The sequence below is a fragment of the Camelus dromedarius genome, chromosome 2 (genome assembly GCF_036321535.1).
Source record: "Camelus dromedarius isolate mCamDro1 chromosome 2, mCamDro1.pat, whole genome shotgun sequence".
Lineage (NCBI taxonomy): Eukaryota > Metazoa > Chordata > Mammalia > Artiodactyla > Camelidae > Camelus > Camelus dromedarius.
In genome coordinates, this window is record NC_087437.1 from 71,774,213 (window position 1) to 71,789,032 (window position 14,820).

General features: G+C 36.2%; 1 protein-coding gene across 5 annotated transcripts in view; it reads left to right on the forward strand.

Moving 5' to 3' along the window:
• The window catches only part of CFAP44 (cilia and flagella associated protein 44), a 105,275-nt gene that overhangs the window by 69,378 nt on the left and 21,077 nt on the right, over nt 1–14,820 (forward strand). For all 5 annotated transcript variants that reach the window (XM_064495258.1, XM_064495251.1, XM_064495242.1 and 2 more), the window contains 2 exons: nt 8,033–8,210; nt 10,856–11,356. In XM_064495258.1, coding sequence (XP_064351328.1) covers nt 8,033–8,210; nt 10,856–11,356 — 679 coding nt within the window. The remainder of the gene's footprint in view (nt 1–8,032; nt 8,211–10,855; nt 11,357–14,820) is intronic.

A 14,820-nucleotide genomic window follows, 5' to 3' on the forward strand; every position in this document is an offset into this window, starting at 1 on the left:
TAGTTGTTTTTTTTTTTTTTCCTCTACAGAAGTCTAATTGCTCTAGCATCATTTGTTGAAAAGGCTCTCTTTCCTCCGTTGAATTGCTTTTGGACCTTTGTCAAAAACTATTTAGGCATATTTGTGTGGGTCTATTTCCAGGTTTACTTTTTGTTCCATTAATCTATGTGTCGATTCCTTGGCCAATACCATCCTTCTCGATTACTGTAGCTATGTAATAAGTCTTGAACTTGGATAAATTGATTCCTCTCATTCTTCTTTTTCAAAATAGTTTTAGCCATTCTAGTTATTTTGCCTTTCCAGTTAAATCATATATTTACCAAAAAAAAAAAAAAACTTGCTGAAATTCTGATAGAAGTTCTGTTAAATGTATGTGTTAGTTTGGGGAGAATTAACAAATTTATTATGTTGTCTTCTAATCCATGGACACAGTATAACTCTACATTTATTTATATTTCCTTTGATTTCTTTCATCAGTGTTTTGTTTTTTTCAATATAAAAGCCCTATACCTATTTTGTTAGATCACACACAAATATTTCACTTTTAGGGGCAAGCATAAATGTATTGTTTTTTAATTTTGGTATTTAAGTTCATGTTCAATGCTGGCATAGAAATAAAATTGTATTTTATATGTTTATTTGCTGTTTTGTGACCTTGCTGAACTGTCATATTAGTTCTGAGATTATTTTGATAGATTCCTTGAGATTTTGTGTAGACAATCATGTAATCTGTAAATAGAGACAGTTTTATTTCTTCTTACCCAATCTGTTTGCCTCGAATTCCCTTTTCTTTTCCTTTTGCACTAGCTAGGACTCCCAGTACTGTGGTGTTGAAATAGAATAGGGAGAGCTGGCATCCACAACTTGTTCCTAATCTTAGGAGGAAAGCATCCAATATTGATGGTATAACTTTTCATTCTTTAATTTCAATCTACTTATATCACTGCCTTTGAAGTTATTGTGTTTTTGACAGCATATAGTTGGGTTATGTTTTTTAACCCACTCTGTCAATCTCAGCTCTTCAGTGGGTATATTCAGGTCATTTACACTTAATGTAATTATTGATGTTCAGGCCTCATATCTGCTATTTTATATTTTGTTTTCTGTTCTCTATTTTTCAGTTTTCTGTTTTCTTTTTCCTGCTTTCTTGTGGTTACTTGAATATTTTAGAGTTTCAATATGACTAATCTTAATGTTTTTGAATGTATCACTTTGTGTAGCTTAGTATTTGCTCTCAGTATTACATTATGTATACACAACTGATCAGTTTACTGTGTTGACATTTTATCAGCTTGAGTGAATTGTAGAAACTTCACCTACCTTTATGTCCCTTTACCCACTCCTCTTTGTTTCCCCTGTTTATAATATAATTGTATAAATATTTCCTCCACATATCTTTTACAACCACACATCAGTATTAGTTTTTTTAAATCATCAAACATAACTTAGACAATAGTAGAAGTAAAGTGTATTTGCCCATATTTTTACCTTTAACATCTTAATTTCTTCCTTTTTTGATGTTTCAAGGTTCCTTCTTCTACCGTTTTATTTCTGTTTAGAGAACTTCCTCTAGCCATTCTGTTAGAGTAGCTATGAGAACTTTATGATGGCTGCTTTAAAATCCTTGTCAGATTATTCTAACATCTCTCTCATCTTGGATTTGGTGTCTGGTAATTGTCTTTTCTCATTGAGGTTGAGGTCATCCTGATTCTTGGTATTTCAAATTATTTTTAATTGAAATCTGGACATTTTGGGTATTATGAGACTCTGGATGTTATTTATACATTCTGTTTTAGCTGGCGTTCTCTGATTCCGGCAGGGTAAGCAGGAGTAACATCTTACTGTGAGTACAGAAGTCCAGGTTACCCATTCTACTCCCGCTGACATCTGAGGAAGGAAAGGGCTACTTACTGGTCAGAAGTTGGAGTTCCAGATTCCACTAGGCTCCCACTAATACAACTTTGCTTTCCAGTTGGCCTCCACTGATACTGTGGAGGCTGGTGAAAATCATCGCTCTCCACTAGGCCTCCTTAAACACTACCCCAGCAGGGGTAGATCATAGATCACCTTGTTATTGCTAGGCAGGAGCCGAAGTCCAGGTTCCCTTTGGGATCTCCACTGACACTGTGGTAGGGAAGCTTGTTGCACACATGAAAGTCCTGGTTCCCAGGACCCGCCTCCTCTGAAACCACTCTGTAGGGGTTGTGTTACCTTGTGAAAGCCTGATGATGGTGGAAGTTTAGACTCCCCACTTGGCCTTTGCTAGCATGGGTGGAAGTGGGGCCACATTTTTTTCTATAGTGTTTGGCTGGAGTAGAGAGTTTATTGTCTACAAGTTTTCTCTCTTGCTGTTCTGTTGTTTTCTTGACCCTTTAGCTAGAGAGAGCAGGATTTTGTTGGGCTTTTGTTGTCTAAAGCTGTTGGTGTTTCGGAGTTACTCGTTAGCTCCAAGTCTGGGCTATATGAGGCAAAAATAAAACCCAGAGAACTTACCATCATATACTCTTTAGGTCCCAAGGTTCTTTGTGGTCTGCGTCTTCTTTTCACCTTTCAAAATCTTCTTATGTTTGCTAGTGTCCAGGCTGTTTATTTTCTACTTGCCAGGAAAAATAGGAAAATGTAGGTCTATTCCATCTTCCTAGAAGTGGAACTCTTCTCAATTAATTTTTCTTATCTTTATCTTTAATGATACTGGGTACACTAGCTTTTTTTTTTTTTCAGATTCTTTACAGTCGTTTATAAAATGATTATATGTGAGTGAAGACAGATTCTTCCATTCCAATCTCAATATCTTTTATTTCTTGACTCCTTGTGCTGTCTAGGATATGCACTACAGTGTTGAATGAAAATGATGAGAGTGAACATTCTTTTTGTATTCCCGGTCTAAGGAGAAAACATTCAGCCTTTTATTATCAATGTGATACCAGCCCTTTAGAAGCACTTAAGCAGGCTGATGAAATTCCCTTTTATTCCTAGTTTGTGGAGAAGATTTTCTTAATGTGTTTTCTATCAAGGATGGGTATTGAATTTTCTCAAATGACTTTTAGAAGTATACTGAGATGATCATATGCTTGTTTTCTTTTATTCTTTAACATTGTGGGTCATGGTGATTGATTTCAAATATTAAATCAGTATTCCTAGGATAAATTTCACTTGATCATGGTGTATTACCTTTTTAAATTTTTGCTAAAAATTTCTCTTTTTGTAGTGTCCTTGTCTGGTTTTGGTATCAGGATGATGCTGATGAATTTGGAAGTGTTCTCTCTTACTCTATTTTTTGGAGGAGTTTGAGCAGGATTGGTATTAATTCTTCTTTAAATTTTGATAGAATTCACCAGTGAAGCCATCTGTCCTAGACTTTTGTTTGTTTTGAAGTTTTTGATTACTGTTCTTACTAGTAATTGGTCTGTTCATACTTTCTGTTTCTTCATGATTCAGTCTGGGTAGGTTGTATATTTTTAGGAACTTACCTATTTCTTCTAGGTTGTCCAATTTATTGGTATAAATTGTTCTTAATAGTCTCTTATGATCCTTTATATTTCTGTGCTATCAGTTGTGAAGTCTCCTCTTTGATTTCTGATTTTGAGTTCTTTTCTTGGTGAGTATAGCTAAAGGTCTGTCTTTTTTTTTTTTTTTTTTTTTAATCTTTAAAAAAAGAATAGCTCTTACTTTCATCTTTTCTATTGTCTTTTTAGTCTGTATGTCATTTAGTTCTGCTCTGGTCTTTATTTCCTTCCTTCTACTAACTTTGAGCTTCATTTGTGTGTTCTTTTCCTAGTTCTTTGAGGTGTAAAGTTAGGTTGTTCAAGATTTTTCTTGTTTCTTGATTTAGGCATTTATTGCTGTGAACGTCTCTCTTAGGACTGCTTTTGCTGCATCCTGTAAGTCTGTGGTATGTTATTTTCCTATTTTCATTTGTCTCAAGATATTTTTAAATTTCTCTTTTGATTTCTTCAGTTGGTTGTTCAGTAGCATGTTATTTAATCTCCACATAATGGTGAATTTTCCAGTTTTCTCCTTGTAATTGATTTCTAATATTATATTGCTGTAGCTGGGAAGCATGTTTGATATGATTTCAGTGTTCTTAAATTTATTGATTTGTTTTGTGGCCTAATATATGACCTCTCCTGGAAAACATTCCATATGCATTTGAGAAGAATGTGTATTCTGCTGCTGTTGAATGGAATGTCTGTAAATATCTAATGTGTCATTTAAGTCTGATGTTACCTTACTGATTTTCTGTCTGGACGACATATCCATTGTTGCAAGTGGGTTATTAAAATTCAGTACTGTTATTGTAGTGCTGCTTGTTTCTCCCTTCAGGTCTGTTCATTTTGTTTTCTATATTTAGGTGTTTCTACATTGGGTGTATAAATATTTACAAATGTTATCCTCTTGTTGGCTTGACCCCTTTATCATTATATAATGACCTTCTTTGTCTTTTATTACAGACTTAAAATAGTCTCAAAATAGGCTTAAAGTCTATTTTGTCTGATATCAGTACAGCTACCCTGCATTCTTTGGTTTCTATTTGCATAGAGTATCTTTTCCCATCCTTTCACTTTCAGTCTGTGTGTGTGTCCTTATAGCTGAAGTGAGTCTCTTGTAGGCAACATATAGTTGGGTCTTCCTTTCTTTTCATGCATTGATTCATTTAATTATTTATTTTTATTAAGTCATTCTGTGTCTTTTGATTGAATAATTTAGTCCACTTACATTGAAAGTAGTTAATGATTAGTATAGACTTACTGTTGCATTTTATTTGTTTTCTGATTGTTTTATAATTCCTTTCTTCCTTTCTTGTTCTCTTCATTTGTGATTGATGATTTTCTATAGTGATATGCTTAAATTTCTTCTCTTTATATTTTTTGTATCTATTATAGATTATTTGTGGTTTATATGAGACTTACATAAAACATACATTTTGACAATCTATTTTGAGCTGTTAGCAACTTAACTTTGAACACACAATAAAACTACATTTTTACTCCCCCCCTTTGTTTTTGATGTCACAATTTGCATCATTTTACTTTGTGTATCTGTTAACAAATTATTGCATTTACAGTTTTTATTTTTAATACATTTATCTTTCAAGCTTATGCCAGATTTATAAGTGATTTATCCACCACCTTTACAACATTGGTGTATTTTGGATTTACATATATATTTGTCTTTATCAGTGAGATTTATACTTCTCATATATTTTCTTGTTAATAATTAGCATCCTTTTACTTCAGTTTGAAGAAGTGCTTTAACATTGCTTGTAAGGCTGTCCTAGTCCTTCAGCTTTTGTTTGTCTGGAGGACTCTATCTCTCCTTCAATTCTGAAGGACACTTTTGCTGGGTAGGATATTATTCTCTTCTTATTTTAATTTCTGTACTATCTGTTGTGTTGTCCTCTTTTATTTTTGATATTAATTTGTATCTTCTCTCTTGATCATTCCAACAAGAGGTTTATTAATTTTATTAATTTCTTTTTAAGACACTACCTTTTGGTTATAGTTTTTAAAAAAATTTTGTTTGTCTGATTTCTGTGTCATTGATTTCTGTTCTATACCATTTCCTTCATTTTAGTTTTTTGGGCTTAATTAACTCTTTTCTTTCTTCTTAAAGTTTAAGTTTAGGTGTAAGCTTTGATTTTATACTTTTCTTCTTTTCTAATATAAATACTTATTTTAAATTTCCCTTAAGCACTGAGCTGCATTCCACTAGTTTTGATATATTTTTGTTATTACATAGTCCAAAATATTTTCTAATACCCCTTGTGATTTCTTCCTTGATTTGTGGGTTATTTTAAAGTGCACTGTTTAGTTTCCAAAATTTTGAGGTTTTAAAAAATATCTCTGTTTGAGTTCTAATTTAATTTTTGTGGTCACAGAAAATAGTCTGTGTGATTTAAATTATTTTGAATTTATTGGAAATTATATAGGCCTGCATACAGTCCATTTTAGTTAAAGTTCAATGCATGCTTGAAAGAGAGTATATATTCTTGCATTCTGGAGTGTAGTGTTCTGGGGGCAAGGGTATAGCTCAAGTGGTAGAGTGTATGCTTTGCATGCCCGATGTCCTGGGTTCATTCCCCAGTACCTCCTCTTAAAATAAATAAACCTAATTACTTCCCCAAGCAAAAAAAAAAGAAAAAAAAGACTTGTTAGTGTATAGTGTTCTATACATATCAGTGAGGACAAGGGGATTGATAATATTTTCTAAGTCTTCTGTTTCTCCTACTTTGAAGGGATGACTCTTTGGGGGTACTCTACTAAATGTCCTTTACATTTGATAAGGTCTCTTTAACTCATGGGATGATGAGTGAGTCCCAGCCATGTGTACCTATGAGAATTGTTTGTCTTACAGCTTCCCAGTGTTTGACTTTCCCCAGATGTTTTTCTTTGTCCAGCTTCATAGTATTTCACATTACAAGTGTACAGACTAATATTCAACCAGAAACTCAAGAAAGCCCCATGTATATTTCCTTGTGTAACTCTTACAGTCTTTTCCACAAAATTCTGACCATTTTGGCCTCTCTGAACTCCAGTTTCTGTCTCCTCAGTGAGGTCACTTGACTAATATTTGCAATCCCAACCCTACTCCAGGTTCTGATAATTTCCTCTATGCAGAAACCAGGCGATAATAAGGACTACTTATTTTGTCTCACTTCTCTCAGGAATTACAGTCCTGGTCTGCTTATTATTCAATGTCAGAACATAGTTGTTTCTTATATTTTTGTTCAGTTCTGGGTATTTGGAGCATGAGGATAATTGTTTCTCTCACATGGCCAGAGCAGAAGTACTGTCTTTCTTCCTTTTCTTTCTTTCCTTTCCTTCCTCTCCATCCCTTTCCTTTCTTTAAAAATATTGATCTTTCCTTTAGTGCTGTTATACACAAATGAACAATTGTCAATTAATACATTAGATGGTATGTGTTTTTTCTGCTATACGTGTGTTTGCTTTTTCCTAAAGGGCTGACTGAAGCTATGTGCTCATGTTGACTGACAGGCTTCACTTTAAAGAATTAGGTAGGTTGGGGGTCTGCCAGTGAAGATCCCTGCAATGGGGTGCCAACCCATACCCTAGATACCTTTCACATGTGGAGATGGGGAAGTTGGGAGGGCTCAACTGGTTCAGGCATTCCTTTTCAATCCTCTAATTAATTTTGCCAAATAATGTCTAGCATTCCATTCCTTGCTCCATACCTGCCCCCTCTTTGCTTGGAGCTTCCCAGGAACTCTACCAAGAAGACTATATCCAGTTCTTTTTATAGCCTTCTCCTGAGGGGTATTCTGGACTAGAGTTTTCATTGGTCTAGTTTATCCATTAATATGATTGTTTCTTTCTGTCTTCTAGAAATGTATCACTGTCACTAGTTTGCTCATGGCTTTCTGTCCCATTCTCAGCTTTCCTAATGATTTGTCCCCTTTAATACCTCCACACTGTCATTTCCGTGGAATTTAGGGAGAGAAGAAGGGAGGCATACACACACACACACACACACACACACACACACATATGTACATATATATACATACATATATATGTATATATGTGTGTGTATGTGTGTATATATGTATATGTATGTATATATACACACAAACACTCATGCTATTTTGAATTACATGACTTTTTTGAAAATATTAGGACAAATTTTATGACAGTCACTTATATTGTTAAAAAAAAATTACAATTAAATTTTTAGTGATTTAAAAAAATCTGTACTTAAGGCTTCATTTCTAGTGAGGGAATAAATAATGATGTTGACCTAAATTACTTAGAGGTTAACCAAAGCCTACGAATGATTCAGATTATTTAAGCACCATCTAGTGATTGTTTTTTATTTATTTAATTACTTACTATTTTGCTTGAGTTGCTTTAAAAATAGTCATTAACTTAAAATTCTTGGGCTCTACAGACAAAAGTAGCATCACAGACTCAGAATTCTGCTTTTGCTTCATGATTGAATATGATTACCTGTAGTAAACTGGACAAATTGGAGTTTATTGTTATATTTATGGCTGGGTTTTCTATTTTTCTGATAGGTACAAGAGTAAACCTGATGATGACTATGAAGATCCCAAACATGTCCAAGCCATCAAAGAGGCCCAGCTGTATATGGGGGACTTCAACCTGAAGACGGCCCCAGACTATAAGATACCTGAACACATGAGAATAAATGCTGCCAAGAAGGAAGAGGACCTGGGATACCTTGACTCTGTGGTGCTTACCCATAGCTTTCATGACAGTGAGAGACAGCCTGGGGTTTTTGTTGAATTATGCTAAAACCACCCATTTTGCTCTCTGGTCCATAAGAGATTATAGTCATAGAAATTTAGAGTTGGAAAAAGCCTTCCTGATTATCTAGAATAATGCCCCTTTTTACAATTGAGGAAACTGAGTCCTGAGGAAAGAGATTTATCCATGATTATTTAGTTAATATGGCAGAACCAGCCTTCAAATTAATTACTCGGTTTAATACCAGTTTCATGGGTGAAGGCATTCTGTTTTATGGACTTTGAACTTCTGAAATTCAAACACATCCTTATTGGGTATTGTTTTTAGCTGCTGTGGACCACCAAAGACTTAGGAGAAGAGGCCACTGTGTGTAGCGTTTGTTTGAAGGACTTCCAAACTTCTGTAGGTGACTCAGTACTAAACAATTAATATATTCCTTTTTGACAGTCTCTGCCGTCTTCCAGAGTGCTTCTAATCATCCTGATTTCTCATACCTGTTTTCTTATTGAAGTTTCCTCTCCTTGTCATAGTCATTCCTTAATTTGAATTGACAGGTGACTTTTCATACTTAGAGGCTCAGAAGGCATCTGAGCTACCATTTTGAGGAGAAGTTGGGGTTTTTTAGGGGAGGGGAGTAATTTGGTTTATTTATTTTACTTATTTCTTAGTGGAGGTACTAGGGATTGAACCCAGGACCTCGTGCATACTAAACAAGCACTGTACCACTCAGCTATAACCTCCCCACCCCTTGAGAAGAATTTTGGTCACCTAGAACGTGTGCAAGTTGCACATCTCAGGGCATCACATTGGAAAGAGTGCCAGATCATAGTATGTTTGGGTATTTTATAATTTTCTGAAAAAAATTGAAGAAAAGTGTCTTGAGGAAGGAGTGTCTTCTTCTATTTTACCAAAGATGCTGTATGTGCCAGTACTCCAGAGATCCTAGTATGACAATTCATAGCCACAAGTAAATTTTCATAACTCATAACTACACCTTTCTGATCAAATGGACATTTTGAACATGTTATTAGTGACCATTTGGGTTGTTCTTCTAGGTGTTTGTCTAAGGCAATGCTTGTTTCATCCATTGTCATAGAGAAATATTCTTTTGACCACAATTTGCCAATCATCCAACCCAAAATTTCATGATCCAGCTAGAGGTGATGAACAGGTGTGATGTCTTGAAATGTATGATACTGGAATCTATTAAAAGAACAACATAAATCAATGTAGAGCACACTCTACAAGTCGGAAGACCAGAGTTTTGTTCCATCTCTGCCACTCAGTAGTTACGTGAACTTTGCTAGTCATGTAAATCTCCCTAAGCCTCAGTTATATTGCCTGTCAAAAAGATATTAATACCAAGGAACAACAATTAGACAAGACATGTCTAGTCTACTTGACAGGGTTAATGTAATGGTCAAAGTCAGTAAACAGTCATTATTATCATGGTTAAATTCAAAATCATTGAAAAGTATCAGGCATTTTAGAAACAGTATATTATACATCCCCTTCCTGTGGTCAGTGTTTAGGTGTGTGTGGTATTTAGAAAACTAGAGAGAGAGGCTTGATGTGTAAATAGGGCTCCTCAAAGAGGTAGGCCTTACAGCCATGAGGCTGGTTTGGGTTTATTCTTCTAAGCTCACTTCTCAGTCCTCCAGGTACTTTCAGAAGCGGTCCTCCACTCACCCAGGAGCTGGCTTTTGAGTTTAAATCTTAAGGATTTAAAGATGTGTTCTTAAGTACGTGAAACATCCCCTCTATTTTGTTACAGGAGGTAGTAAATATGCAGGCAAGTTTTGCAAGACTACTTGAAGAAGTGCCTTTTGATCTTTTATTTTCCTTAACCTGTATATTTACACAAAGTTACTCTTAATAGCCTTTAGACTACCTAGGTGCCTAACGGCACACAAGAGTAGGGCTGCATGTGCCTATAGGCTCTGGAAAGGGCACTTAGGAAACACAGACTGGGGAGAGAGCTGGCAGTGAGGGAGCAGTGGCCTGTACGGCATTTGTGGCTGGAGGCAGCGACATAGCTTGGCTTAGATAAATGGAGAAGGAACCGAGGGAGAGTACTGGAATCTCTTGGTGTGACATGATATCGAAATTCAGGATCATGACCTTGCCTGCACAAGGAGTAACAGAAATAATGTGGCCAAAATACAGAATGAAAACAGGCTAAACCGTAGTCTGGCTAGGTGGGTAAGCAGGCAACCCTAAGTGAGTCTATGCCAATGGGATTTGAGTTTCCATCAAGGAAAGGTGGTTACTTGTGTGTTCTGACCAATGAGTGACCTTCCCTCCACCCCCCCCCCGCGCCTCCCCTGGATCTGGCTGAGTACAAAGCTCAGGGAGGGCTTCCATTGACTGGTGGGAGGAGGACAGGGGAGCTCAGCCCTCCAAGCCAGCTGAGGGACATCAGGGGTCACATCCAGGCTGTCTCCCCCTTTCCAAGATACTAAATGGGGGAAAGCCTAAAAACCAGAGGAAATAACAGTGTACTGCACAAGAATGATCAGGTACATTTTTATCTTAAATTTTTTGCTAGGTATACCAGTCAAGGGACAAAAGCAAAGCAAAGCATTTGTGAGTGGAGTGTCATTTTGCTTCTTTCCCATTCTTTTTATCAGGCCTATTCAAAGAAAATGCACATGAACAAGTGCATCGTCTCTCTCCGAGATCTGAAGGTGGCTGTCATCGAGGAAATACAGTGCCTGGTGCAAGAACTGAAGAATATTCAGTCGACTCTTCACATATCCAAGCACGTCCCGATTCCCCAAATCCCTGAGATACACCCGGAAGAAGTTCCAGAGAAGAGATTTCAGTATGACGAGAAAACCCTCCTAGCTTTTAAGCAACAGCTGATGGAAAATCAGGATGAAAAGTCCCCGCAGGGGGAACAGGCAGGGTCTGCAGGCTCAGCTGGAGGATTCCTCAAACTCTCTTCTGGAAAGGACGGGGATTTGACGACACGTGATTCCTCGTCTAGATTGTTAAAAGTATCAACATTCAGTCTAGATATTCCAAAGTTCATGGAATTTGAAAAAGCAGATCCAACCGAAGTGGAGCTGGAGATTATGAGGAGGGATGAGATTAAACACTTGTACATGCAGCAGTATTTGATCAACAGGGTAAGCGAGGAGACTGCTTACTTAAAGCTGAAAGAGAGAAGAGCAGGGATGAACTAGATCTAGTTTCTTGTTTAGTTTTAATGTCTCTATATTAACCTTCCCCTGAACCCTGACCAGCCCACAACTCACTGATAGCTGCACTGCCTCCCCATCCCTAGTCTTCTGAAAATCACTGTGCTCTGCCCAGGACTTTGGAACTTTTTAACTTTTTTTTTTCTTTTTGGAAAGCTAAGAATTAAGGGCAAATCCATGTTCATTGGTATCTAACTGAGATCATGGTAAAGGGAAAGTGATGGAGCAGCCTTATCCAGAAGATGGATAAAACACAATTAAGAAACTTGCAGTGACAACGGGGCACTCTCTGCTTTTTACACCCTGCTCTTTCTCTAATGTGTGCTTTGCTCTATTCGTGGGAGTGTTCTTGGTAATGACTAGTTTCGGAATTGTTCTGGAGCTAGAATAGCAAAAATTTTTACTTCTAGGAAAATCAGGACCACGCTGGGGCCAGTTGTGTGCGGGAGGTGCTGTGAATATGGAAGGAAAAGGATCTCTCCTGGGTGGAGTGCTCCCTCCTGCCGGTCGTACAGAGTCTCCTTCGTCAATGTGTCTTTCGAGCTCCACTCTGAAGGCAGCCCTATTGCTTCCCAATCTTATTCTTCACCTGTTATCAACACTTCATCCAGCCCTGTTTTCTCATTCTTCCTGTTTCTCCCCACTCACCCCCATTCTGAGTGTATAGCTGTACTTTCTCCTTTGCTATTTCTTTCTACTTGCAATGACCTCCTTCCAAAGTTGTCATCATTCAAAACCCTCTCCAGAATCTTCTGCCCACATCACATACTCTCCTTTTTTCTAAATTCCATTTGCACTTATAATAAGCACCTCATGTTTTACACATATTTTTCTTGCTGTTTTGTCTTACAGATTAGATTTTACAGTTCTTTTAATTGAAATCTAGTTGAAGTACAATATTATATGTTACAGGTGTACAATATAGTGATTCACAATTTTTAAAGGTTATATACTCCATTTGTAGTTACTATAAAATATGGGCTGTATTCCCTGTGTTGTACAATACATCCTTGTAGCTTATTTTATACCTAATAATTTGTACCTCTTAATCTCCTATCTCTATAATGCCCTTTCCTCCTTCATTCTCCCCATTGGTGACCACTAGTTTGTTCTCTGTAAATGTCTGTTTCTTTTTTGTTACATTCACTAGATTTCTTTTATAGAATCCATACATAAGTGCTAACATATAGTATTTGTCTTTAACTGGCTGACTTATTTCACTAACCATAATAACCCCCAGATCCATTCGTGTTGTTGCAAATAGCAAAATTTCATTCTTTTTTTATGGCTGAAGAGTATTCCATTGCATATACACATACCACATCTTCATCCATTCATCTGTCAATGGACTCTTAGGTTGCTTCCATATCTTGGCAATTGTAGATAATGCTATGATGAACATTGGGGTGCATGTATCTTTTCAAATTAGAGTTTTTGTTTATTTTGGATATATACCCAGGAGTAGGAATTGCTGGGTCATAAAGTAGTTCTATTTTTAGTTTTTTGAAAAACCTCCATACTGTTTTCCACAGTGGCTGTACCAATTTATATTCCCACCAGCAGTGAACAAGGGCTCCCTTTTCTTCATGTTTTTGCTCGCATTTGTTATTTGTGTTCTTTTTGATGATAACCATTCTGACAGGTGTGAGTGATACCTCATTGTGGTTTTAATTTATAGTTCCCTGATGATTAGTGATGTTAAGCATCTTTTCATGTGCCTTTTGGCCATCAGTATGTTTTCTTTGGAAAAATGTCTATACAGGTCTTCTACGCATTTTTCAATCAGGTTGTTTTTTTTTGATGTTGAGTTGTCTGAGCTGTTTATATATTTCAGATATTAACCCCTTATGGGTCATATTATTGGCAAATATTTCCTCCCACTCAGTAGGCTGTCTTTTCATTTTGTTTATGGTTTCCTTTGCTGTGTGAAAGCTTTCAAGTTTAATTAGGTCTCATTTCCCTATTTTTGCTTTTGTTTCCTTTGCTTTAGAAGACAGATTAAAAAAAAATATTGCTACGATTTATGTCAAAGAGTGTTCTGCCTGTTTTCTTCTGGGAGTTTTATAGTTTCCAGCTAACATTTAGAGCTTTGATTCATTTTGAGTTTATTTTTGTATATGTTGTTAGAGAATGTTCTGCTTTCGTTCTTCACATATAGCTGTCCAGTTTCCCCAGCACCATTTATTGACAGGGATATCTTTTCTCCATGGCATATTCTTGCCTTCTTTGTCATAGATTAATTGACCATAAGTGTATAGGTTTATTTCTGGGCTCTCTATTCTGTTCTAATGATCTATGTGTCTGTTTTTGTGCCAGTATCATACTGTTTTGATTATTGTAGCTTTGTAGTATAGTCTGAAGTCAGGGAACATGATTCTTCCAGCTCCTTTCTTTCTCAAGATTGTTTTGGCTATTCGGGGTCTTTTGTGTTTTCATACAAATTTTAAAGTTATTTATTCTAGTTCTGTGAAAAATGCCATTGGTATTTTGATAGGAATTGCATTGAATCTGTAGATTGCCTTGAGTATTATGGTCATTTAAAAAATACTGATTCTTCCAATTCAAGAACGTGGTATATCTTTCCAATCTGTTTTGGTCGTCTTCCATTTCTTTCATCAGTTTCTTAGTTTTCCAAGTACTGGTCTTTTACCTCCTTAGGCAGGTTTATTTCTAGGTATTTTGTTCTTTCTGATGCCATGGTAAGTGGGATTGTTTCCTTAATTTAACTTTCTGATAGTTCATTGTTAGTGTATAGAAATGCAACTGATTTCTGTATAGTAATTTTGTATTCTTCAAATTTACCAAATCCATTGATGAGCTCTAGGGGTTTTCTGGTAGCATTTCTAGGATTTTCTATGTATAGTATCATGTCATCTGCAAACAGTGACAGTTTTACTTCTTTCTTTCCAATTTGGATTCCTTTTATTTCTTCTTCTTCTCTGATGGCTGTGGCTAGGACTTCCAAAACTATGTTGAATAAAAGTGGTTAAGAGTGGGCATCCTTGTCCTTCATCTTAGAGGAAATGCTTTTAGCTTTTCACCATTGAGTATGATATTAGCTGTGGGTTTGTCATGTATGGCCTTTATTATGTTGAGATATGTTCCCTCTATGCCCACTTTCTGGAGAGTTTTTATCATAGATGAATGTTGAATTTTGTCAAAAGCTTTTTCTGCATCAATTGAGATGATCATATGGTTTTATCCTTCAGTTAATGTGGTGTTATCACATTGATTGATTTATGAATATTGCATTATCCTTGCATCCTTGGAATAAATCCCACTTGATTAGTTTATGGCCCTTTAAATATACTGTTGGATTCATTTGCTAGTATTTTGTTGAGGATTTTTCCATCTATGTTCATCAGTGATATTGGCCTGTAATGTTCTTGTTT